General features: G+C 49.6%; 1 protein-coding gene across 4 annotated transcripts in view; it reads right to left on the bottom strand.

Moving 5' to 3' along the window:
* Positions 1-11,180: 11,180 nt before the first annotated feature.
* Positions 11,181-25,754, bottom strand: part of LOC140403851 (ubinuclein-2-like) — a 97,140-nt gene continuing 82,566 nt past the window's right edge. For all 4 annotated transcript variants that reach the window (XM_072492049.1, XM_072492046.1, XM_072492047.1 and 1 more), the window contains 3 exons: positions 24,885-25,143; positions 16,282-16,362; positions 11,181-12,549 (listed from right to left, as the gene is read on the bottom strand). In XM_072492049.1, coding sequence (XP_072348150.1) covers positions 12,500-12,549; positions 16,282-16,362; positions 24,885-25,143 — 390 coding nt within the window. In that variant the 3' untranslated portion in view covers positions 11,181-12,499. The remainder of the gene's footprint in view (positions 12,550-16,281; positions 16,363-24,884; positions 25,144-25,754) is intronic.

The following is a 25,754-nucleotide window of genomic DNA, read 5'->3' as shown; positions in this document are numbered from 1 at the left end:
AAAACATTAATTCTGGACTTAGATGATCATTTACAATTTATCTCTTTGTTACACAATATGTCACATCAAGAAAAACAAATTGCAGTTATGGCAATAACAGTGAGATAATATCCGACAGAACAGGACGCCCCATAGCCCTTTTGTGACAGCCCCGCTTGAACACACCAGATAGCTGCTTGCATTTCAGGTACCAGAAAATATACGTTAGTACCACCAGCCTGAAATGTTTGTACAACTGTTATTAAAAGCGTCGAATATCGAAAGATGTCCTCTAACTCACCGGTTTCTCAAACCTACATTCCTGCCTAATCAGATGAGGTTTTTGCTCCAATGTGTAGATTCGCTGGTTACCTGTTTGATAGAGAATTACTATTGCTCCTTCAGAGTTCAAATACCTGAGGTCCTGACTCCAGTTTCGAGGGTAAGGGGGGATTACGGCAGCCCAATAGATCCTTGCTGCTCTCTTTTTTTTTTAAAGAGTACCCAATTCATTTTTTCCAATTAAGGGGCAATTTAGCGTGGCCAGTCCACCGACCCTGCCCAACTTTTGGGTGGGGCAAAACCCACGCAGACACAGGGAGAATGTGCAAACTCCACACGGACTGTGACCCAGAGCCGGGATCGAACCTGGGACCTCGGCGCCGTGAGGCAGCAATGCTAGCCACTGTGCTGCCCGAGATCCCTGCTCTTCAGCACTGGATCAGGTTTGTCAACAACATGATGAAAATGGGTGGGTCAGTAAAAATTTCCATATCACCCAGAAGACGACAAACTCCCCACCTGTTTTAATGGGCCACCAGAAATGGTGATGGAGCGATACAGCCTCTGAGGCCATTCTGCCCATTCTGTCTGTGCTGGCTGTTTGAAAAAGCTAATCCCGTTTTTTTCCCTTGCAAGATTATCCTCTTTGATTATTTATCCAACTCCATTTTGAAATTACTGATGAAAATTATTTGTAGCACACCCTTTCAGGCAGTGTGTCCAGATCACTGTCAACTCATTAAAAAAATGTCTCCTCGTTGGCTCTTTAGCCAATTTTCTCAGATCTGTCTCTGGTTCCCAACTCTTTGCTGTTGGGAATAGTAAAGCCTTCGTTCAAATCACAGAACAGAATCCCTGCAGTGAAGGAGGATGCCATTCGGCCCATTAACTCTGAAAGATCACCCTCCCTCGCCCTATCCCCACCTAACCTTTTGGACACAAGCAATTTATCACGGCCAATCCACCTAATCTGCACATCTTTGGACTGGGAGGAAACCGGAGCACCCGGAGGAAACCCACACACACACAGGGAGAATGTGCAGATGCCTCACAGTGACCCGAGGCCGGAATCGAACCCGGGTCCCTGGTGCTTGAGGCAGCAGTGCTAACCACTGTGCCGCCCTCACATCACAGAAGATTCTCAGTTAACAGTTAACAGGCTGAAGCTGCAGTCCTGAGATTCAATTCTTTACAATTCTCCAGATCTGTCTGATGAATTATTCAAACATTCTAAAACACACACGACTATTAACACGCCTCTTTCACCAGGGGGCGAGGGGAGCAGAGGGGAAATTAATTGTCAAAGCAAAGGGTTAAAATTCTGCAGTGGTTTTACTGTGCTCCTGCATTTTAAACTTCGCAAGGTGAAATATTTAGGATAGGGGTGGGGTGCAGCAGGCAGGAAGTTAACATTAGTTTGGATGTCTTAAAAGAACAAGACTCCAGTTGGAGAGTGAGGCGGAGCCCCGTGATGGTGCTTCCGAGTGACCAGCCTGTAGGGAAGGTCGGGGTTGCTGAAGGTGAGTCGGGAAGCGGGGCTGTGATAGAGATTGCTGCACCATCCACTGGCATCAAATCACTCGGGTTCTCCGCAATTGGATTCACTGACATTGAAATGGTTGCAGGCTTGTGGAAATTATGGAAACAGAAAACAAACAAACTAGTCCCACGGTGGCGCAGTGGTTAGCACTGCTGCCTCACGGCGCCGAGCTCCCAGGTTCAATCCCGGCCCCGGGTCACTGTCCGTGTGGAGTTTGCACATTCTCCCCGTGCTCGTGTAGGTTTCGCCCCAACAACCAAAGATGTGCAGGGCAGGTGGATTGGCCACGCTAAATTGCCCCTTAAATTGGAAAAAATGATTTGGGACTCTAAATTTATTTAAAGAAAACTAGTTCCCAAGTTAGCCAATGACCTCTCTCCAAATCAGTGGTCAGTGTCCCAGAGGCGGCATCCAGGTACTTCCTCTGGATTCTCATTGATTTGGACTCGGGTTATTTATTTTTCAGAGCAGAGAAGGTTGAGGGGGTTTGTACAAGATTATTAGGGGCAAGGACAAGGTGGTAAGAAGCAACTCTTCCCCTTAGTTGAAGAGTCAATAAGGATGGGGCATAACTTCAAGGTGAGGGGCAGGAGGTTTGAGGACCACATTTTTCACCCAGAAGGTGGTGGGAGTCTGGAATGTGCTGCCTTGGGAGGGTAGTAGAGGGGAATCTCTAGGTGGATGAGCACTTGAAATGTTAGAACATTCAAGGCTATGGGCCACGTGCTGGAAAGTGGGATCCGTGTCGATTCAGGGCAGTTTTGTCAATGCATCTTCTGTACTGTATGACTCAAAACTTGGCTCAATCACACAAAGAGTATTCCGACTCTGGAATCCTGCAGGGAATATTATGGATGCCCACAAGGAATGCTCTAAATTACGCAGAGATTATGCAAGATATAATGGGGATTTATCCTGTTGTGATTTGGATCCAGGGTGTGAGGGATTTTCTATTCTTCACATTTAGGCCATCACTAGGATGGTGGCGAAGTGTTTGAAAGTTGTTCATGTGGAAAACATTCAGCTGTAGGTGTAGATTCTGTCCTTTGTGGGCGGCACGGTAGCGCAGTGGTTAGTAACGTTGCTTCGCAGCTCCAGGGTCCCAGGTTCGATTCCTGGCTATGTCACTGTCTGAGCGGAGTCTGCACTTTCTCTCCAGGTTTGTGTGGGTTTGCTCCGGATGCCTCCCAAAGTGTACTTACACCACTCCTCCCAGTGAATCCTGAGTGGTTACTGTATATAGGAACAAGTCACTGGGGCTGAATCACACTATGAACCAGGTGGGCAATCTACAAGTGGTTAGCACTGTTGCTTCACACCATCAGGGACCCGGGTTCGATTTCTGGCTTGGGTCACTGTCTGCGCGGAGTCTGTATGTTCTCTGCATGGGTTTCCTCCGGGTGCTCCAGTTTCCTCCCACAGTCCAAGGATGCTTGCTCATGCTAAATTGCCCCGTAGTGTTCGGTGGGGTTGCTGGGCTAGGGTGGAGGTATGGGCTTAAGTAGGGTGCTCTTGCCAAGGGCCAGTGTAAACTCGGTCCAAATGGCCTCCTTCTGCACTGTAAATTCTATGACTATGACTACAAAGGGATATGATATGTTGAGTGAGTGGGAGTGATCTACAGGCCCCTTCACAGATGGTTGTGATAAAGGGACAGTAATAATCGTGGGACAACAAAGAACAAAGAACAAAGAAATGTACAGCACAGGAACAGGCCCTTCGGCCCTCCAAGCCCGTGCCGACCATACTGCCCGACTAAACTACAATCTTCTACACTTCCTGGGTCCGTATCCTTCTATTCCCATCCTATTCATATATTTGTCAAGATGCCCCTTAAATGTCCCTATCGTCCCTGCCTCCACTACCTCCTCCGGTAGTGAGTTCCAGGCACCCACTACCCTCTGCGTAAAAAACTTGCCTCGTACATCTACTCTAAACTTTGCCCCTCTCACCTTAAACCTATGCCCCCTAGTAATTGACCCCTCTACCCTGGGGAAAAGCCTCTGACTATCCACTCTGTCTATGCCCCTCATAATTTTGTATACCTCTATCAGGTCGCCCCTCAACCTCCTTCGTTCCAGTGAGAACAAACCGAGTTTATTCAATCGCTCCTCATAGCTTATGCCCTCCATACCAGGCAACATTCTGGTAAATCTCTTCTGCACCCTCTCTAAAGCCTCCACATCCTTCTGGTAGTGTGGCGACCAGAATTGAACACTATACTCCAAGTGTGGCCTAACTAAGGTTCTATACAGCTGCAACATGACTTGCCAATTCTTATACTCAATGCCCCGGCCAATGAAGGCAAGCATGCCGTATGCCTTCTTGACTACCTTCTCCACCTGTGTAGCCCCTTTCAGTGATCTGTGGACCTGTACTCCTAGATCTCTTTGACTTTCAATACTCTTGAGGGTTCTACCATTCACTGTATATTCCCTACCTGCATTAGCCCTTCCAAAATGCATTACCTCACATTTGTCCAGGTTAAACTCCATCTGCCATCTCTCCGCCCAAGTCTCCAGACAATCTAAATCCTGCTGTATCCTCAGACAGTCCTCATCGCTATCCGCAATTCCACCAACCTTTGTGTCGTCTGCAAACTTACTAATCAGACCAGTTACATTTTCCTCCAAATCATTTATATATACTACAAAGAGCAAAGGTCCCAGCACTGATCCCTGTGGAACACCACTGGTCACAGCCCTCCAATTAGAAAAGCATCCCTCCATTGCTACCCTCTGCCTTCTATGGCCTAGCCAGTTCTGTATCCACCTTGCCAGTTCACCCCTGATCCCGTGTGACTTCACCTTTTGTACTAGTCTACCATGAGGGACCTTGTCAAAGGCCTTACTGAAGTCCATATAGACAACATCTACTGCCCTACCTGCATCAATCATCTTAGTGACCTCCTCGAAAAACTCTATCAAGTTAGTGAGACACGACCTCACGGGAGATTTCAATCTACATGTAAACTGGACAAAAATCATATTGACAGAAATCTGGATGCTGAGTTCTTCGAAAGCTCTTGAGATTGTTTCTTAGAGCAGCACCTTCTGGAACTAACCAGAGAGCAGCTTATATTAGATTGGCATTGTGTAATGTGATAGGATTAATGACCTCAGAATAAAGACACTTCCAGACAGCGGCCACCATGATATGACTGAATTTTACATCTAGTTTGAAAGGGGGAAGAGTGGGTCGAAGACTAGTATTTGAGACATACAATAAGGGCAATGATGTGAGCGTGAAAGAGGAGCCACCTGAAGCGAACTGGGACACAAGGCTAGAGGATAGATCAATAGAGAAGCAGTGGCAGACATTTATGGGGGAATTTCAGAGTAAGTATATCTGTGGTTAACTAAAGAAGCTAAGGAAAGCAACAAGTGCAAGGAAAAAGCACATCACTGCGCAAAGATGCACAGCAGTACAGATGATTGGTCAGAATATAAAGAGCAGCAGAGAATGACCAAAACGTTAAGAGGAGAAAGAAATTAGTTTTTGTGGGGAAGCTGGCTGGAACTATAAAAATGGATAACAAGAGCTTCTACAGGTATTTAATAATGAAAAAGTGAGTGTTGGTTCACTAGGGAATGACAATGGGAGTTAATAGTCGACTATAAGGAAATGGCAGATCAAATGAACCAATATTTTGCTGGTGTTCACTATCAAGGATACAAAAAACAATCCGGGAACAGCTGCAAATGAGTAGGTGGAAGGGAAAGAGGAAATTGGTAAAATTGCAATCACAAGGGAAGTGGTGCTGAGCAAGCTCATGGAGCTGTGGGTCCCGATGGACTCCATCCTAGGGTCATAAAAGAGCGGCTAATGAGATAGTTGATGCACTGGTGTTAATTTTTCAAAATTCACTAGATTCTAGAAAGGTTCCATCAGACGGGAAAATGTAACCCCTCCGATTCAAGAAGCGGGGAAGGCAGAAAGCAGGAAACTATAAACAGTTAACTTGATGTCCGTCGTGGGGTAAGTGTTAGAATCGATCATTAAGGAGGTTGTAACTTAGAAAAACCTAAGGTATTTGGGAAGAGTCAGCATGGTTTTGTGAAAGGGAAATAGTGTTCAACTAATTTATTGTAGTTTCTTTTGAAGGAGTAACTTGCTGTGAATAAAGGGGAGCCGGTAGATGTGCTGTACTCAAGATTCCCAGAAGGCATTTGATAAGATGCCACATCAAAGATTAACTAAACGCTCATGGTAGAGGGTCAAATATTAGCCCGGATATGATTGGTTAACTGGCAGAAACCAGAGAGTATGCACCAGAGAATTTACAGTGCAGGAGGCCATTCGGCCCATAGAGTCTGCATCGGCTCTTGGAAAGAGCACTCTACCCATGTTCCAACACCTCCACCCTATTCCCATAACCCAGTAACCCCACCCGACACTAAGGGCAATTTATCATGGCCAATCCACCTACCCTGCACATCTTTAGACTGTGGGAGGAAACCGGAGCACCCGGAGGAAACCCACGGGGAGGATGTGCAGACTCCACACAGACAGTGACCCAAGCTGGAATCGAACCTGGGACCCTGGAGCTGTGAAGCAATTGTGCTATCCACAATGCTACCGTGCTGCCCACTAGTCTTTGCCTGATTGGCAGGATGTGACACGTGGAGTCCTGCGGGTGTCTTTGCTGGGCCTCAACTTTTTACACTTTACATCAATGACTTAGATGGGGGCATGGTAGCTAAATTTGTAGCTGACACAAAGATAGGTCGGAAAGTATGTTGTGAAGAAGACATAAGGAGTTTGCAGATAGATATAGATAGGTTGAGTGAGTGGGCAAAAACATAGCTGATGGAGTAAACGGAAAAGTTGAAGTTGTTCACTTTGGCAGGAAGAATAAAAGCCGAGTTAATGGAGAATGACTGCAGAATTCCAAGGTGCAGTGGCAACTAGGTGTGTCACCAAAAGTTAGTGTGCAAATACAGCATGTAAACAAGGTTAATGGAATGCTATCCTTTATTTTGAGAGGAATTGAACGTAAAAGGATGTTATGCTTTAGATTTACAGGGCAATGGTGAGACATCTTGATTGTGTACAGTTTTGGCCTCATTTAGGAGGTTCACTGATACGATTCCTGGAATAAGTGGGATATCTAATGAGGAAAGGTTGGTCAGACTGGACAGAGTGAAGAGTGACGGGTGGCTTATAAAAAAAATAAATTTAGAGTACCCAATAAATCTTTTCCAATTAAGGGGCAATTTAGCGTGGCCAATCCACCTAACCTGCACGTCTTTGGGTTGTGAGGGTGAAACCCACGCAGACACGGGGAAAATGTGCAAACTCCACACTGACAGTGACCCAGGGCCGAGATCGAATCCGGGTCCTCAGCGCCGTAGGCAGCAGTGCTAACCACTGCACCACCAGAGTGAGGGGTGACTTGATTGAAGTCTATAAGATCCTGAGTGGCCTTGACAAGGTGGGTGTGGAAAGGGCATTTCCTCTTGTGGGTGAGTCCAGAACTAGGGGGCTACTGTTTTAAAATTAGCGATCGCCCTTATGGGTCAGAGATGAGGACAAGCCTTTTCTCTCACAGGTTATGTGACTTTGGAATACTGCCTTAGAAGGCAGTGGAGGCCGGGGGTCACTGAATATTTTTAAGGCAGAAGCAGATTCTTGTTAGGCAAGGACATCAAAGGTTTTGGGGGTAAATGGGAATGATCGAAACAAAGCGATCAGCCATGATCTTATTGAATGGTCTGCTTCTTTAAAGAGTACCCAATTCATTTTTTCCAATTAAGGCGCAATTTAGCGTGGCCAATTCACCTAGCCTGCCCATCTTTGGGTTGTGGGGGCGAAACCCACGCAAACACGGGGAGAATGTGCAAACTCCACACGGACAGTGACCCAGAGCCGGGATTGAACCTGGGACCTCGGCGCCGTGAGGCAGCAGTGCTGCCCTGAATGACCTGTTTCTGCTTCTATTTCATATGGACAAAGATTTGGCAGATGCAGTCGAATGAGGGAAATTATGAGGTTGTCCATTTGGCAGGAATAGGAGACCAGAATATTCTGGAGACTGCAGAATGCTATGGTACAGAGGGATCTGGGTGTCCTCGCACAAGAATTACAATAGGTTTGCATGAAGGTACAAGTAATTAGGAAGGCAGATGGAATGTTGGCCTTTATTGCAACGGGTATGCAGTATAAAAGTAGGACGGTCTTGTTATATATGTACAGGGCATTGGTAAGTCCACACCGAGTGTGCCGTGATGGGCTCTTATTTGAGGAGGCATATACTTACATTAGAAGCAGTTCAGAGAATCATAGAATCCCCAGTGCAGAAGGAGGCCATTCGGCCTATCAGGTCTGCACTGACCCTCTGAAAGAGCACCCTACCTAGGTCCATTCCCCGTCATGCCACCCAACCTGCACATCTTTGGACACTTAAGGGGCAATTTTAGCATGGCCAATCCCACCTAGGCTGCACATCATTGGGACGGTGAGGAAACCCAGGCCAACATGGGGAGAGCATGCAAACTCCATACAGTCACCCTTGGCTGGATTCAAACCTGGTTCCCTGGCGCTCCGAGGCAGCAGTACTAACCACCGTGCCACCCAAAGGCTCACACAGTAGACTGATTCCTGGAATGAAGCGTTGCCTCTACAGGAAAGGCTGAGCAGTTTGGACCTATATTCGTTGGGAGTTAGGAAGAACAAGATGGTCGTATTGAACATAAAATATGATGAGGGGGTTTGATAAGGATGTTTCCTCTTGTAGAGGAATCTAGAGCTGGGCAGCAGTTTAAACATAAGGGAAGTTGGGGGGGGGGAGGGTGTAGAGGTCCGATTTAAGACAGATAAGGTGGATTTTTTTTTCTCAGATGATCACTAGTCTTTGAAATTCTCTGACAGCAGTGAAGGCTAGGTGTCTGGTGGTGTAGTAATGGCACTGGACTAGCAATCAGCAGTCGGAGCCCCTGGCTAACGCCCAGGGAACAGTTTCATGTTCCCCCATGGCTGCTTGTGGAATTTAGTTAAAATAATAAATCTGAAATTGAAAGCTAGTAATGGTGACAAGGAAACTATTGATGGTCGTAAAAACCCAGCTGGTTCACTAACGTCCTTTTGGGAAGGAAATCTGCCATCCTTACCCGGTCTGGCCTATACGTCTGGGCGGCACAGTGGTTAGCACCGTTGCTTCACAGCACCAGGGATCTGGGTCCGATTCCCGGCTTGGGTCACTGCCTGAGCGGAGTCTGCACGTTCTCCCTGTGTCTGCGTGGGTTTCCTCCGGGTGCTCCGGTTTCCTCCCACAAGTCTCTAAAGACGTGCTTGTTAGGTAATTTGGACTGTGTACCCGAACAGGCACCAGAATGTGGCAACTAGGGGCTTTTCACAGTAACTCCATTGCAGTGTTAATGTAAGCCTACTTGTGATGCTAATAAAGATTGTGACTCCAAAACCACAGCAATGTGGTTGTCTCTGAATTGCCCTCGGAAACGGCCAAGCGAGATACTCAGTTTCAAGGGATGGGCAACAAATGCTGGCCTTGCCAGCGCCGCCCACATCCTGCGCAAAAATGAGTGTCAAAAATAAAATTCAAGGCTTGGGGTGGAGAGGGAGCAGAAAAGTGGAGTTGGGGCAGCAGCCGGTGCGATATTATCGAATGGCACAGCCAAATAGTTTCACACCTAAAGTATGAAGGTCTTTAAATATCGATATGTTAAATATCGAGGCATTTTTAATGTTTAATTTGTTTTAAAAATAATTGCGCCCAGTCGAGGCCAAACCCCAACAGATTTGGTGGGGTACGGGCTGTTTACCAATCAGTCACTCCACCTCCCCCCCCCCCCCCCCCCCCAACACACTGAGTAGGGAACACAGAAATGTTTGATGTTGCCAGTTTGGAGTTTGCAGGTAACAGTGCCCCAAATGCAGGGTGCATGCCACAGCACAGCCACCAGCAAGAAACCCCCAGGCTCAACCAGGCCGCAGAACCGAAGGCCGATATTTCAGAAATCAGCTGCTGTTAAGAAAACTGACTCCACACTACCCACCCCTCAAAAATAAAAATCAGACAAGTTGCGAGTCAAATTCGTGTTTTGTATGTTTATGTATTTGAGAAGTTCGGTGCTTGCCCCGGCCAGACACTCAGTCGGGTTGGCAGGGTCTGGGGCGCCTATCCTTCAGTAGGGAGCAGCGCCTTTTTATTTGCCACCAGGGAATGCAGGCAAGCTATTTGAGGTGTTGGGGCACTGTGGGCCAGCACTGCCTGGTCTTCAGCATACGGTGGATCTGTTTGATCTCTCCGTGCTTCTTCCCGCATGCTGTCAACTCCAAACCTGGAACATCCAAACGTCTGGGAGTAGGAACTTTGAAAACAAACATTGAAGCAGCAGAGCCGGTTGTGTGAGGCGTTGGTCGGATTCGCTGCTCCCTGTGCTGAGTAGCTCACTCAACCATATTTACCGGGGGGGAGATTAATGTAACATCTCGAGGTATCTCAACATTCTCTCGTTTTAAGGGCAGCATGGTGGCGCAGTGGCTTAGCCCTGCTGCCTCACGGCGCCGAGGTCCCAGGTTCGAATCCCGGCTCTGGGTCACTGCCCGTGTGGAGTTTGCACATTCGCCCCGTGTTTGCGTGGGTGTCGCCCCCACAACCCAAAAGATGTGCAGGGTAGGTGGATTGGCCACGCTAAATTGCCCTTTAATTGGAAAAAATGAATTGGGTACACTAAATTTATAATAAAAAAATAAAAACATTCTCTCATTTTGTTTCTCGGAGATGGGTGGAAGAGAAGCAAGATCTGGTTTGAAGAGCTCCACCACCTCGTTTAGTCGGACAATGATAAAGGACATCACCCCTCCCTCCTTCCCTGTGCCTGAGGTGACCTGGAATGCACACATGCTCACCAATTCACTGATGTGACATTGAACATCGCCAGTGTTTCTAGCAAAGACTCCAGGGGGAGCCTGATTCCACTCCAAATTTCAAGTGACATTGTTTAAAAAAAAGGGGCTGAAGCAAAAGAGCTCTTCAACCCCACAGACTGGAATTCAACAAGGGGAATGGGGAGCTTAGGGGCTCCTCTTTTCCTCCAGCACCCCCCTCCGCATATCCCACCTCCCCCAAAGACACCAAAACTTACAGGAGACATTCACCCTCTGGTACCTCGCCAGGGGAGAGCTTGCAGAGGTCACAGACCAGTTCAACGCTGTCTTTTGCCCTTCATACACACCTGTACTCTGGCCCAATCCAAGGGCATGAACCCAAGTTTATTTTTCCGCTCTTTATTGCGCATGGCCTCGACCGAGAGACACCGAAAACGGAGCTGGGCTCGACTGGGGCAGAGCTTGAACCAAGGTGTGGGGGACGGGACCCGGGCTCAGTCTCAGAGAAAGGGCCTCAGATGCTCAAAGCTGGCAGGAACAGACTTTAATGCTTTACCTCTTGGGGGCAGCATGTTAATCACCGCACTGTACAATCTCAGACTTTCACCAAGTAAATGTAGCTGATTGGGTGCAAGTTAATAAAAGGCCCTCAATCAGATTACAACAGGAATCGCCAACATTGCAGGTGCACCTCGCAACACAAATTTGGAATGCCCCCTGACACCCACTAAGTGATCCGTCCGTCCCTGAAGTTTGGTCGGAGCTGCTGGAGGAGTCACCACGGTTACTACTGGCCATCCAGCCAGTACCGTCCGCGTGGCGCAGACTGCCACACAATAGAAAGGGTCGAATTACATTAAAGGTTGCTCCCGGGCTGCCGCAGGTCTTCTCGAAGTAGTTTGGATGGTTCTTGGGACAAACCAATTTTTTTCCCTTTTCCTCCTGCCAATCAGTAACCTGTCTGATCTGCAGTATTGTTAATAAGTGATAATAGTCAAGTCCTGTGCTGACGGCATTCCAGTCAAAGACGGACCTGCCCGAGGATGGGTCAGACTGTCATGACCTTGCCCGACTGAGTTAATGCCCTCTTAGCACCGCAAATTATGCCCATTAGCTTAAGGTACCTCCCCACTCCCTCAAAACACTCAAAACCATCGCCCCCACCCTCCCTGTCCTTTATTCCAATGTCTCACACCACCTTCTGTACATAAGGCCCAATGGGTATTGGATAAATAGAACGTTTAAAAAAAAAAACAGTCACTAGTCCTGAACTCCGAACAGATCTTCAGCGTCACTCCTCACGCAGTCTTGGGCCCCACACTTCACTTCCACTGGCCTGGGGCTCTGCTCAGTCTTGGCCCCAGGCCTCCCTCCCCCAGCCCTCATTCCCTCTCGCCCCCGGGCTCGCTCTCTGCCCAGTCCGACGCCCACGGGCATGGGCACCCATGGCCGCTCCACACATTCTCGCGAAAAGAAGCTGTGCTTTTTGAATGACCCCTTTGCTTTGGAATCCGATTTGACCATCTCAGTTAGTCGTCAAAACCATTGAACTGTTCTCCTCAAGCAGAGCTGAACTCCTCCTCATTAGCGAGCGAGCTAACGGACCCGTCAAGACTCGGGTTCACTTAAGGTCCCATTTGTAAATCAATTCAACTCGGCAAATTTTTCCCTTTTCCAGTGTCCTGGGTCAGAAGTGTTCTAAACGTAACAAAAGGAAAACACCCTCAATCATGTAGCCAGCAAGAAACCTCCTAATCGGCGGAGGCAACTGGACCAATTGGGAAACTTCAATGCAACATATCCCATGTGATGCTGTCCACTGCGACCTTATGGAGGATTCAGAAGTCATTATGATTTCCGTTGAACCTTCGGAGAGTCTCCCTGGTTTTGGTTGCCATCTGGGGGAAGAGGAGAAGGTGGGAATATTAACAGCGGACAGCGTGTTCAACACTTTTGTTACGATCAAGTACAGTATCGTGGATTCATACAGCACAGGAGGGCACAAAGCCAGTGTACGAGTGCCAGCTCCCAGAAAGAGTCATCCCAGTTAGTCCCAGTCTCCCGCTCTTTTCGAATATTCTTTCATTATTCTACGAGAAGGTGTATTGCCCCTCGCAGCACGCTCTGCTATTCAAGAGAGTGCGGATCCCAAAGATTCACAACCCGAGTGAAGAAATTTCTCCTCATCCTGGTCCTAAATGTGAGATGCAATGTTAATGTAAACCTACTTGTGACACTAAAGATTATCATAATCCCTAATTTTAGATTGTCCCAACTAGGGGAAAACAAACTGTATCTCCACCACGTCACGGCCTCTCGGACTCCAGCAGGTTTCAATGATACGTTATCTCATTCTTATAAACTCTGGAGAATTCAGGCCCAGTCTACTCAATTTCCCCTCCCCGCTTACTTCAACAGTCAGTCTGGTGAACCTACATTGCACTCCATTTGAGTACAACGAGTACATTTGAGTGCTCGTTGTGCGAAACATTTCTCATCTCCTTTTCCAGCGTTTTGTTTCCTGCCAATTATCCGTGTCCGCTAGTTCCCAATCCTTCTGCTGCTCGAAAGATTCTCCTCGTACAATCTGTCAAAACCCCTCAGAATTCTGGGTTATATCTCTGCGAAGGATCCCAGTCTTGCCACACGGACCGAAGTCCCGTTCTGGTAAACCTCCTCCGAAATACCTCGACACCCTCATCAATTGTGGCGCCTAGAACTGGACGCAATTCTTCAATCGAGGTCTAACCCGTGTTTTATAAAGATTTAGCAAAGCGTCCTTGCCTCTGTGCCTCTATTTATACAGCCCAGGTTCCTATTTAAAAAAAAGATGCCTCAACTTTTCCTGTCCCCTTCAAAGATCTGTTTGCAAAACCCCAGGTCTCACTGTTCTTTTTTAAAATTAATTCATGGGAGGTGGGCATCGCTGGCTGTGCCAACATTTATTGCCCATCCCTAATTGCCCTTGAAGGGGCAGTTAAGAGTCAACCACATTGCTGTGGCTCTGGAGTCACCTGTAGGCCAGACCAGGTAAGGATGGCAGATTTCCTTCCCTAAAGGACATTAGTGAACCAGATGTGACAATCAACAATGGTTTCGTGGTTGTCATTAGAATATTAATTCAAGATTTTTTATTGAATTCAAATGTCACCATCTGCAGTGGCAGGATCTGAACCCCAGAGAATTAATCTGGGTCTCTGGATTATTAGTCCAGGGACATTGCCACTGTGCCACCGCCTCCCTCTTGCACCGTGTTAAAATCTAGTTTATATTGCCTTGTCATGTGTCACTTTCCAAAGCGCATCACTTCACAGAATGCAACCCATTTCAGAACATTGAGTTCAACTTTAAAGACCATGACCATAAGATTAGGAGCAGAATTAGGCCACTCGGCCCATCGAGTCTGCTCCGCCATTCAATCATGTCTGATATTTTCTCATCCCCATTCTCCTGCCTTCTCCCCATAACCCCTGATCCCCTTATTGATCACAAACCTATCCATCTCTGTCTTTCTTTAAAATTTTTTTTTACAGTACCCAATTCATTATTTCAAATTAAGGGGCAGTTTAGCATGTTCAATTTACCTACCCTGCACATCTTTGGGTTGTGGGGGCGAAACCCACGCAAACACGGGGAGAATGTGCAAACTGCACACGGACAGTGACCCAGAGCCGGGATCGAACCTGGGACCTCGGCGCCGTGAGGCAGCAGTGCTAACCACTGCGCCACCGTGCTGCCCTATCTATCTCTATCTTAAAGACACTCAGTGATTTGGCCTGCACAGCCTTCTGCGGCAAAGAGTTCCACAGATTCAAACCACCACCTTTTTCCAAGATATCCCGTACATTTATTGGTTGAATGCAATAACCCACCACCCTCCATCACACCAGGCCACCCGTCTCTTGTTCCTAAGGTTGCTACATCTTGTTGCAATCCCTCCCAGCCACACTCTAATACCACCACATTTCTCCCTCTCTCTATTTCTGATGAAGAGCCAAAGGACTCAAAATGTTATCTCCGTTTTCTCTCTCCCTACAGATGCTGCCGGTCCAACGTTTTCCCAGCATCCTCTGCTCCATTTCAAGACAGTTTGCTTCACACCAGTTTCACAGCTGAAGGCTGACTGATGACGGACTTGAGCAGCGTCAATGGAGGCCGCGACAGGGAACGACAATATAGCAGCCATTACACTGGATTAATGGAATCAGGGGCACCAAGTTCAAATCTCACCATGGCAATTCGTGAAGCTAACTTTGACAACTCAGGGATCAGTGCTGGGTCCACTGTTATTTGTTATAAATATTAATGATTTGGATGAGAATGTAGGAGGCATGGTTAGTAAGTTTGCAGATGACACCAAGATTGGTGGCATAGTGGATAGTCAAGACGGTTACACAAGATTGCAACAGGATCTTGACCAATTGGGCCAGTGGGCCGATGAATGGCAGATGGAGTTTAATTTGGATAAATGTGAGGTGATGCATTTTGGGAGATCAAATCAGGGCAGGACCTACTCAGTTAATGGTAGGGAGCTGGGGAGAGTTACAGAACAAAGAGATCTAGGGGTACAGGTTCACAGCTCCTTGAAGGTGGAGACCCAGGGGGACAGGGTGGTCAAGAAGGAATTCAGCATGCGAGGTTTTATTGGTCAGAATATTGAATACAGAGTTGGGACATCTTGTTGAAGTTGTACAAGACATTGGTAAGACCTCACATGGAATACTGTGTTCAGTTCTGGTCACCCTATTATAGGAAGGATATTGTGAAACTAGAAAGAGTGCAGAAGAGATTTACGAGGATGCTACCGGGACTTGATGGTCTGAGTTAAAAGGAGAGGCTGGATAGGCTGCAACATTTTTCCCTGGAGCGTAGGAGGCTTAGGGGTGATCTTATAGAGGTCTACAAAATAACGAGGAGTTTAGATAAGGTAGATAGTCAACATCTTTTCCCAAAGGTAGAGGAGTCTAGAACTAGAGGGCATAGGTTTAAGGTGATTGTTTTTTTTTTGGGGGGGGGGGGGGGGAGCGAGAGAGAGAGAGATACAAAAGAGACCAGAGTGGATACAATTTTTCTCTTTAATAAACAGTTAGACAATTACCAGGCAGGGTGCGTAGAGAGGGATATGGGCCAAATGCGGGCAAGTGGGACTAGCTTAGTGATAGAAACTGGGCGGCATGGACAAGCTGGGCCGAAGGGCCTGTTTCCATACTGAAAAGCAAACTCATCTCAATTTCAGATTGGGGGGGGGGGGGGGGGGGGGTGGGGGGGTGGAATTTGCAAGGCCATCGGATTCTGATGTCTGGCTGTTGGTGGTTGGGGGCGTTTTCAGTCACTGAGCATCAATTGCTGCCCGCCTTTGTCCTTTGGGAGGTGGGTGTTGGGGCTGCATCAATATTTACTGGGCATCTCCTGCAGCAGATGAGAGCAGTCCCGGTGGGGGGTGGGGGGGGGGAATGATTCTAACGCAGTTCTTGGTACAATAGTTAAAAGCAAAGGTGTCCCGAGCACACTTATAAGTCATCATTCACCGCCTTACACTGCAGCGAAACACAAATAGCCGAATGGAGATTGATCCGGACCCTGTTTACCAAGCACTAGGCACAGCGATGTGCGTACAAAAGGAATGGTACCTGTGTAGGCCTGTTGTAGGTGGGCTGGCACACTTGATCTGGAAAGCTGTGTGGAACCAGACTGCAAACCTTTCAAAATACCTGTAGGGGAGAGGGAGAGAACTGAGAGGTCAAACAGCCCGTTCATCCCCCATTTTAGAAGAGCCAACCTTCCACATCCTGTCAGCAGAGGTTGCCAGGTGGTGATAAACCTCTAGAAGCAGACAGCACACAAGACCATTCAAAGCATCAAACCTGTGCCATCTATTTGAAAGAGTCACCAATCAGTCCCACCCCGCCTCCACTTCCCTAAAAGTCGGGCGAAAACGTTTTCCTTTTCAAGTACTCATCTAATGCTTTAAAAAAATTATTAACCCTACTACCCCAGCACCTTTTCAGGCAGTGCATTTCAGATCATAACATCTTGCTGCGAAAAAATATAACCCCCCCCCCCCCCATCCCGGTCATTGCGAAGAAGACTGTGTCTTTGTGATATCAATCAATTTGTTTCTTTTTATTCACTCGAGCAAAGCTGTGCATGATGGTTGAACATCTCTTCTCTTTTCTACTCGAAAACAACCCCAGTTTCTCCAGCCTCTTCACTTCCCTGAACTCCCTCATCCCTCGAGTCTCCACAGCTTGGCCAAGGCCTTGGCTTCTGTCCTAAACCTGGCCCCCAAGATTGAACACAATACTCCAGCTGTGGCACAAGCAGTGTTGTTGGGGAGGGAGTTCCAGGGTTTTTACTCAATAACAGGGAAGGAACAGCGATATTTTGGGATAAGATGTTGGCATAGGTGGTGGTGTCACTGAACTAGTAATCCAGCTCTGGAGACATGGGTTCAAATCCCACCCTGGCAGCTGAACAAAAAAGTACAGCACAGGGCCAGGCCCTTCGGCCCTCCAAGCCCGTGCCGACCATGCTGCCCGACTAAACTACAATCTTCTACACTTCCTGGGTCCATATCCCTCTATTCCCATCCTATTCATGTATTTGTCAAGATACCCCTTTTTAAAAAAAATTTTATTTAAAAAAATATATATTTTATTAAAGTTTTCAAACACAATTTTTTCCCTTACAAATCAAAGAAATAAAAATACAAGTAACATGATAACTGCAATATAACATTGTGTAACTAACATGGTAAGCTAACCAAATAACACAAAGTAATACTCCACCCCGCCCCCTCTCCCCCTCTAAAAACCCAAACAATTTACCCCCCCCCTCCCCCTGGGTTGCTGCTGCTGGTCATCTATCTTCCCTCTAACGTTCCGCTAGGTAGTCGAGGAACGGTTGCCACCGTCTGGTGAACCCTTGAGCCGATCCTCTCAGTGCAAACTTCACCTGCTCCAGTTTTATGAACCCCGCCATATCGTTTACCCAGGCCTCCAGTCCGGGGGGTTTCGCTTCCTTCCACATGAGTAAAATCCTACGCCGGGCTACTAGGGACGCAAAGGCCACAACGTCGGCCTCTTTCGCCTCCTGCACTCCCGGCTCATCCGCAACTCCAAATAAAGCTAGCCCCCAGCCTGGTTTGACCCGGACCTTCACCACCTTCGAGATCACTCCCGTCACTCCCCTCCAATACCCCTCCAGTGCCGGACACGCCAAAACATGTGTGTGGTTCGCCGGGCTTCCCCCGCACCTCCCACACTTGTCCTCCACTCCGAAGAACCTGCTCAACCTTGCTCCCGTTATGTGTGCTCTATGCAGCACCTTAAATTGGATCAGGCTAAGCCTGGCACACGAGGAAGAGGAATTTACCCTGCTTAGGGCATCAGCCCACAAACCCTCCTCAATCTCCTCCCCGAGCTCTTCTTCCCATTTTCCCTTCAGTTCGCCCACCAACTCCTCCCCCTCTTCTCTCATCTCCCGGTATATCTCTGACACTTTGCCCTCCCCGACCCACACCCCCGAAAGCACCCTGTCCTGGATCCCTTCTGTCGGGAGCAGCGGAAATTCCCTCACCAGTTGTTTCGTGAACGCTCTCACCTGCGTATATCTAAAGAAATTTCCCCGGGGCAGCTTATACTTTTCCTCAAGCGCTCCCAAGCTCGCAAACGTCCCGTCTATAAATAAATCTCCCACTCTCCTGATTCCTACCCGTTGCCAGCTCTGGAATCCTCCATCCAGCCTCCCTGGGGCAAACCTATGGTTGTTCCTGATCGGGGACCACACCGAGGCTCCCAGCACACCCCTCTGTCGCCTCCATTGCCCCCAGATACTTAATGTTGCCACCACCACTGGGTTCGTGGTAAATATTTTTGGTGAGAGCGGTAGTGGCGCCATCACCAGCGCTTTTAAACTCGTCCCTTTACAGGACTTCATCTCCAATCTTTTCCACGCCGCTCCCTCTCCCTCTATCATCCATTTACGAATCATCGCCACATTGGCGGCCCAGTAGTAGTCGCCCAAATTCGGCAACGCCTGTCCCCCTCTGTCTCTACTACGTTGTAGGAACCCCCTCCTTACCCTCGGGACCTTCCCTGTCCACACGAAGCTCGTGATGCTCCTATCTATTTTTTAAAAAAAGGCCTTAGTGATCAGTATAGGGAGACATTGGAACACAAATAGGAACCTCGGGAGGACCATCATCTTAATTGCCTGCACTCCGCCCGCCAGTGACAGCGGCTGCATGTCCCACCTTTTGAAATCCTCTTCCATTTGTTCCACCAGTCGTGTCAGATTAAGTCTGTGTAAGGTTCCCCAGCTCCTGGCTATCTGAATCCCCAGGTATCGAAAGTTTCTTTCCACTCTCCTTAGTGGTAGGCCATCTATCCCTCTACTCTGGTCCCCAGGGTGTATCACAAAAAGCTCACTCTTTCCCATGTTAAGCCTATATCCCAAGAAATCTCCAAACTCCCTCAATATCTGCATGACCTCTGTGATCCCCCCCACTGGGTCCGTCACATACAGCAATAGGTCATCCGCGTAGAGTGACACTCGGTGTTCCTCTCCCCCTCTAATCACCCCTCTCCATTTTCTGGAGTCTCTCAGCGCTTTGGCCAGTGGTTCAATTGCCAGCGCGAACAGTAATGGGGACAACGGGCATCCCTGTCTTGTTCCCCTGTATAGTCGAAAATACTCCGACCTTTGCCGACCTGTGACCACACTTGCCGTTGGGGCCCCATAGAGGAGTTTAACCCAGCTGACAAACCCGTCCCCGAACCCGAACCTCCTCAGCACCTCCCATAGATACTCTCACTCCACCCTATCAAATGCCTTCTCTGCATCCATTGTCGCCACTATCTCTGCCACCCCCTCTACTGGGGGCATCATTATCACCCCTAATAGCCGTCGCACGTTGACATTTAGTTGTCTCCCCTTTACGAACCCTGTCTGGTCTTCGTGCACCACCCCCGGGACACAATCCTATATCCTCGTTGCCAGCACCTTTGCTAGCAACTTGGCGTCCACATTTAGCAGTGAGATAGGCCTATAGGACCCGCACTGCAGCGGATCTTTATCCCGCATCAAGATTAGCGATATCGTCGCCTCCGACATTGTCGGGGGTAGGGTCCCCCCTTCTCTGGCCTCGTTAAAGGTCCTTACCAGCAGCGGGGCCAACAAGTCCACATATTTTCTATAAAATTCCACCGGGAACCCATCTGGTCCCGTGGCCTTCCCTGCCTGCATGTTCCCCAGCCCCTTGGTAACCTCGTCCACCCCAATCGGCGCCCCCAGGCCTTCCACCTCCTGCTCCTCCACCCTCGGGAACCTTAATTGGTCCAAAAACTGCCGCATCTCCTCTTTTCCCTCCGGGGGTTGGGACCTATAAGGTCTCTCGTAAAAGGTCTTAAACACCTCATTTATCTTCCCTGCTCTCCGCACCGTAGCTCCCTTTTCATCCCTAATTCCCCCTATCTCCCTCGCCGCTGTCCTCTTTCGCAGCTGATGGGCCAACAGGCGACTCGCCTTTCCCCCATATTCATATCTCATCCCCTGTGCCTTCCTCCACTGTGCCTCTGCCCTCCTTGTGGTCAACAGGTCGAACTCCGTCTGGAGTCGTCGCCTCTCCCTGTATAGTCCTTCCTCCGGCGCCTCTGCGTATTCTTTATCTACCCTCAAAATCTCCCCCAGTACTCTTTCCCTTTCCTTGGCTTCTATTTTCCCCTTGTGGGCCCTGATGGAGATCAGCTCTCCTCTGACCACCGCCTTTAGTGCTTCCCATACTACTCCCACTCGGACCTCCCCGTCGTCATTGGCCTTCAGGTATCTTTCGATACATCCCCGCACTCTTCCGCAGACTCCCTCACCCGCCAGTAATCCCACATCCAGTCGCCAGAGTGAACGCTGCTCCCTCTCCTCTCCTAGTTCCAGGTCCACCCAGTGTGGGGCATGATCTGAAACAGCTATGGCTGAATACTCAGTTCCTTCCGCCCTCGAGATCAGTGACCTTCCCAAAACAAAGAAATCTATCCGGGAATACACCTTGTGAACATTTTTTTTTTTTTTTCATAGAATTTACAGTGCAGAAGGAGGCCATTCGGTCCATCGAGTCTGCACCGGCTCTTGGAAAGAGCACCCTACCCAAGCCCACACCTCCACCCTATCCCCATAACCCAGTAACCCCACCCAACACTAAGGGCAATTTTGGACACTAAGGACAATTTAACATGGCCAATCCACCTAACCTGCACATCTTTGGACTGTGGGAGGAAACCGGAGCACCCGGAGGAAACCCACGCACACACGGGGAGGACGTGCAGACTCCGCACAGACAGTGACCCAAGCCGGGAATCGAAGCTGGGACCCTGGAGCTGTGAAGCAATTGTGCTATCCACTATGCTACCGTGCTGCCCCGGGAGAACATGGGAGAAGAAGGAGAACTCTTTGGCCTTCGGCCTAACAAATCGCCACGGATCCACTCCCCCCATTTGGTCCATAAACCCCCTAAGCACCTTGGCCGCTGCCGGCCTTCTTCCGGTCCTAGATCTAGATCTATCTAACCCTGGGTCCAACACGGTGTTGAAGTCCCCCCCATTATCAGGTTTCCTACCTCCAGGTCCAGGATACGTCACAGCATCCGCTTCATAAATCCCGCATCATCCCAATTCGGGGCATATACGTTAACCAACACGACCTCCATTCCCTCCAGTCTGCCACTCACCATCACATATCTGCCTCCGCTGTCTGCTACAATGTTCCTAGCTTCGAATGACACCCGTTTCCCCACCAGTATGGCCACCCCTCTGTTCTTTGCATCCAGCCCTGAGTGGAACACCTGTCCCACCCATCCTTTCCTTAACCTAACTTGGTCCGCCACTTTCAGGTGCGTCTCCTGAAGCATAGCCACGTCTGCCCTCAGTCCTTTCAAGTGCGCAACACTCAGGCCCTTTTAATCGGCCCAGTTAGGCCTCTCACGTTCCACGTGATCAGCCGAACTGGGGGGCTACCTGCCCCCTTCCCGCATCGACTAGCCATCACCATCTCTAGGCCAGTCCCACGTCCCGGTTCCGCGCACCCACCCGTTCCCCAGGCGGCGCATTCCCGCCCCGACCACCCTTTCTTTTACCAGTTCCTCTTTGATTTCTGCAGCAGCAACCCAGTTATCCTCCCCCCCCCCCCCCCCAGATCCCCATCTAGCATGATTGCTCCCCCCCCCCCCCCCCATATTGCTTCCGAAAGTCAGCTGACTTCAACTGACCCCGGCTTCTCCCGCTCTCTCCTTGACCCCCCCCCCCCGTGGGGAACTCCCATCTACCTTGCGCCTATCTTCCCGCCATCACCTTTCTGGCGCGGGAACAAGAACAGTAAGCCCAGTGTTCTCTATAGTTGCCCCGCCCCTTGTGGCGCAGCTCCCTCTGCCGCCCCACTCCCATTCCCCATCCGCCGCCTATATCTCTTCTTCCCCCCCACCGGCGCCCACATTTCTTAGTGTCCCCCCCCCTCCCCAATTTACATCTCTATATACATCGGCATTGTCATTTCCCCTCTAACATCAGTCCCTCAGTTCTGATCCAGTTTCTCGTTTTTAATGAAGGTCCATGCTTCTTCCGCCGTTTCGAAGTAGTGATGCCTCTCCTGGTGCGTGACCCACAGTCGCGCCGGCTGCAGCATCCCGAACTTCACCTTCTTCTTGTGTAGCACCTCCTTGGCTCGATAAAACTCGCCCTCCTTCTCGCCACCCCCGCACTCCAATCCTGGTACACCCGTACCACCGCATTCTCCCATCTACTACTTCGTACCTTTTTGGCCCATCTCAGAACCACCTCTCTGTCATTGAAGCGATGAAATCGCACGATCGTCGCCCTAGGTGGTTCTCCCGCCTTTGGTCTCCTCGCAGGGACGCGATGAGCCCCTTCCACTTCAAAGGGGCCCGAGGGGGCCTCAGCTCCCATTAGCGAGCGTAGCATCGTGCTCACGTAAGCCCCGCCGTCCGCTCCTTCCACTCCCTCGGGGAGACCCAGGATCCGAAGGTTCTTTCTCCGTGCTCTGTTTTCTAGGACTTCAATCCTTTCAATGCACTTTTTGTGGTTCGCCTCGTGCGTCTGCGTTTTGACCGCCAGGCCCAGGATCTCGTCTTCGTTGTCCGTCACCTTCTGCTCCACCACGCGGAGCTCCATCTCCTGGGTCTTTTGTGCCTCCTTAAGCCCCTCAATTGCCTGTAGCATCGGGGCCAGCACCTCCTTCTTAAGCAGCTCCACACACCGTCTCAAAAATTCATCTTGGTCCGGCCCCCATGTCGCCTGGGCTCTCTCCGCCGCCATCTTGCTCCTTTTTTCTTCTGCCCCTGTCCTCGAGGATTCTTCGCGATCTGGCCGCCGCCGCCGATATTTTTCTTTTTCGTTGGGGGGGGGACTCCCTGTTGCCTCACCCCACACCGGGTTTCGTCCCGAAAAAATTCCCTGTTGGGGCTCTTAAAAGAGCCCGAAGGTCCGTTCGAGCTGGAGCCGCCGAAACGTGCGGCTTAGCTGGTCATCGCCGCAACCGGAAGTCCTCGTCAAGATGCCCCTTAAATGTCACTATCGTCCCTGCTTCCACCACCTCCTCCGGTAGCGAGTTCCAGGCACCCACTACCCTCTGTGTAAAAAACTTGCCTCGTACATCTACTCTAAACCTTGCCCCTCGCACCTTAAACCTATGCCCCCTAGTAATTGACCCCACTACCCTGGGAAAAAGCCTGTGACTATTGCTCTTCTGCATTTTGGCCCTCCCTGCTGAATATCAGAGCCAGCCGTGGTGCCACTTCTCTGGCTGCTGCTGTTTCCCCCTGATAGGCTATTCCCCCCAACAGTATCCAAAGCAGAATACCTGTTCCGAGAGGGGTCAACCACAGGGGATTCCTGCACGGACTGTCTGCCCCTTGTGGTGGTCACCCATCTCTCTGCCTGCACCTTGGTTGTGACCACATCTATATAACTCCTTCCTAGACGCTTTGCGCCACCTGCATACTCCTAAGTGCATCCAATTGCTGCTCCAACCAAACCATGCGGTCTATGAGAAGCTGCCATTGGTTACACTTACTGCAGATGTAGTCGACCGGAACGCTGGAAACGTCACAGATCTGCCACATCTCACATTTGGAGCACTGCACCCCGCTGAGTGACATTCAAGCACTAATTAATTAATTTAAAATAAACACTTGAATTATTGGTAGATTGTGTTACAATTAACTATATGGCCCTGACGCTAGATGATTTTTACTGTAAAATTAAATGCTAAATACCGATCTCTGCCCTCCGGCAGATTGTAGAACAAGTCCCAGCAGTAGTGGCCATGAAACTATCATCTGGTTCACTAATGTCCTTCAGAGAAGGAAATCTGCCGTCCTTACCCTGTCTGGCCTACATGTGACTCCAGACCCACCGCAATGTAGTGGCCACTTGTCTGCCCTCTGAAGTGGCCGTGCAACCCACTCAGTTCAAGGGCAATTAGGGATAGGCAACAAATGCTGGTCATGGGACAGCAGGGTGGCACAGTGGTTAGCACTGCTGCCTCACGGTGTCAAGGTCCCAGGTTCGATCCCGGCCCCGGGTCACTGTCCGTGTGGAGTTTGCACATTCTCCCCGTGTCTGCGTGGGTCTCACCCCCCACAACCCAAAAAGATGTGTAGGATAGAGTCAGAGTTACACAGCACTGAAAGAGGCCCTTTGGCTCATCACAATGATGCCAACCATCAAGAACCTAACCATTCTATCCCATTTTCAAGCGCCTGGTCCGTAGCTTTGTATGCAAGGACTGATCCAAATATTTAAATGTTGTGAGGGTTCCCGCCTCTACCACCCTTTCAGGCAGCGAGTTCCAGATTCCCACCACCCTCTGGGTGAAAGGGTTTCCCCCCACATCTCCTCTAAATCTCCTGCCTATTAACCGTAAAACGATGCCCCCTGGTTATTGACCCCCCCACGAAGGGGAAAAGTGCCTTCCTCTCCACCCTATCTATATCCCTCATACATTTTAAACACCTCAATCAGGTCCTCCTCCAAGCCAATGTCGTGGCTAACTGTCCAACAGCAGACAGGTGATTTAGAACAGGGAGGTGTACCTCGAGCACCTCACCACCTGCATGGCAATGCCCAGTCTCCGTGCCCTCCTGGCTCACCCATCTGCTTGTGACAGGCTCCCTGCGTCGCCCGAAACCCCGGCCCCCCCTCTCATCCCGCCAATCCCGAGGACTTACTTTGTGTTAAGTTGTGCTGGAACGTGACTGAGGTAGATCCAGTAGGCGCGGTGGTGGAGCCGTCGGAGTCCGAGGCGAAGCTGAGCAGGTTGAGCGGGAGCTGGAAGGGCAGAGCGACAGGAACCAGGCCGCCCAACATGCCGAACGCCGCCGCCGAGTTCAGAGACGCTGGCGTCGCGTTCAGGTTGGTTACATTCAGGGGCGACGTCATGAGGGTCAGGGGTGACGTGTTTGCCAATAAGGTCGATCCAGCCGTTGCCTGGAACAACAACAACTTGCATTTACGTGGCACCTTTGACCTAGTCAAATGCCCCAAGGCGTTTCGCCGGAGCCTGATCAAACACAAAATGTGACACAGACACAGCGAGGTATGGTGGCGCAGTGGTTAGCACTGTGGCGCTGTGGACCCGGGTTCGATCCTGGCCCCGGGTCACTGTGAGGAGTTTGCACATACTTCCCGTGTCTGCTTGGGTCTCATCCCCACAACCCAAAGATGTGCAGGGTAGGTGGATTGGCCACGCAGGGGCTGTTTAGCACAGGGCTAAATCGCTGGCTTTGAAAGCAGACCAAGGCAGGCCAGCAGCACGGTCCAATTCCCGTACCAGCCTCCCCGAACAGGTGCCAGAATGTGGCGACTAGGGGCTTTTCACAGTAACTTCATTTGAAGCCTACTTGCGACAATAAGCGATTTTCATTTCATTTCATTTTCAAATTGCCCCTTAATTGGAAAAAATTAATGGGTACTCTAAATTTATTTTTAAAAAAACAGAGGGAGATATTAGGGCAGAAGGGCCAAAATCTTGGTCAAAAAACGCAGGTTTTCAGGAGAATTCTAAAGGATGAGAGAGAGGGGCAGAGAGTTCAGGAATG

Source organism: Scyliorhinus torazame, chromosome 29 (assembly GCF_047496885.1).
Source record: "Scyliorhinus torazame isolate Kashiwa2021f chromosome 29, sScyTor2.1, whole genome shotgun sequence".
NCBI lineage: Eukaryota > Metazoa > Chordata > Chondrichthyes > Carcharhiniformes > Scyliorhinidae > Scyliorhinus > Scyliorhinus torazame.
The sequence above is the reverse complement of the archived record's forward strand: the minus strand, read 5'-3'. Positions and strand labels throughout refer to the sequence as shown.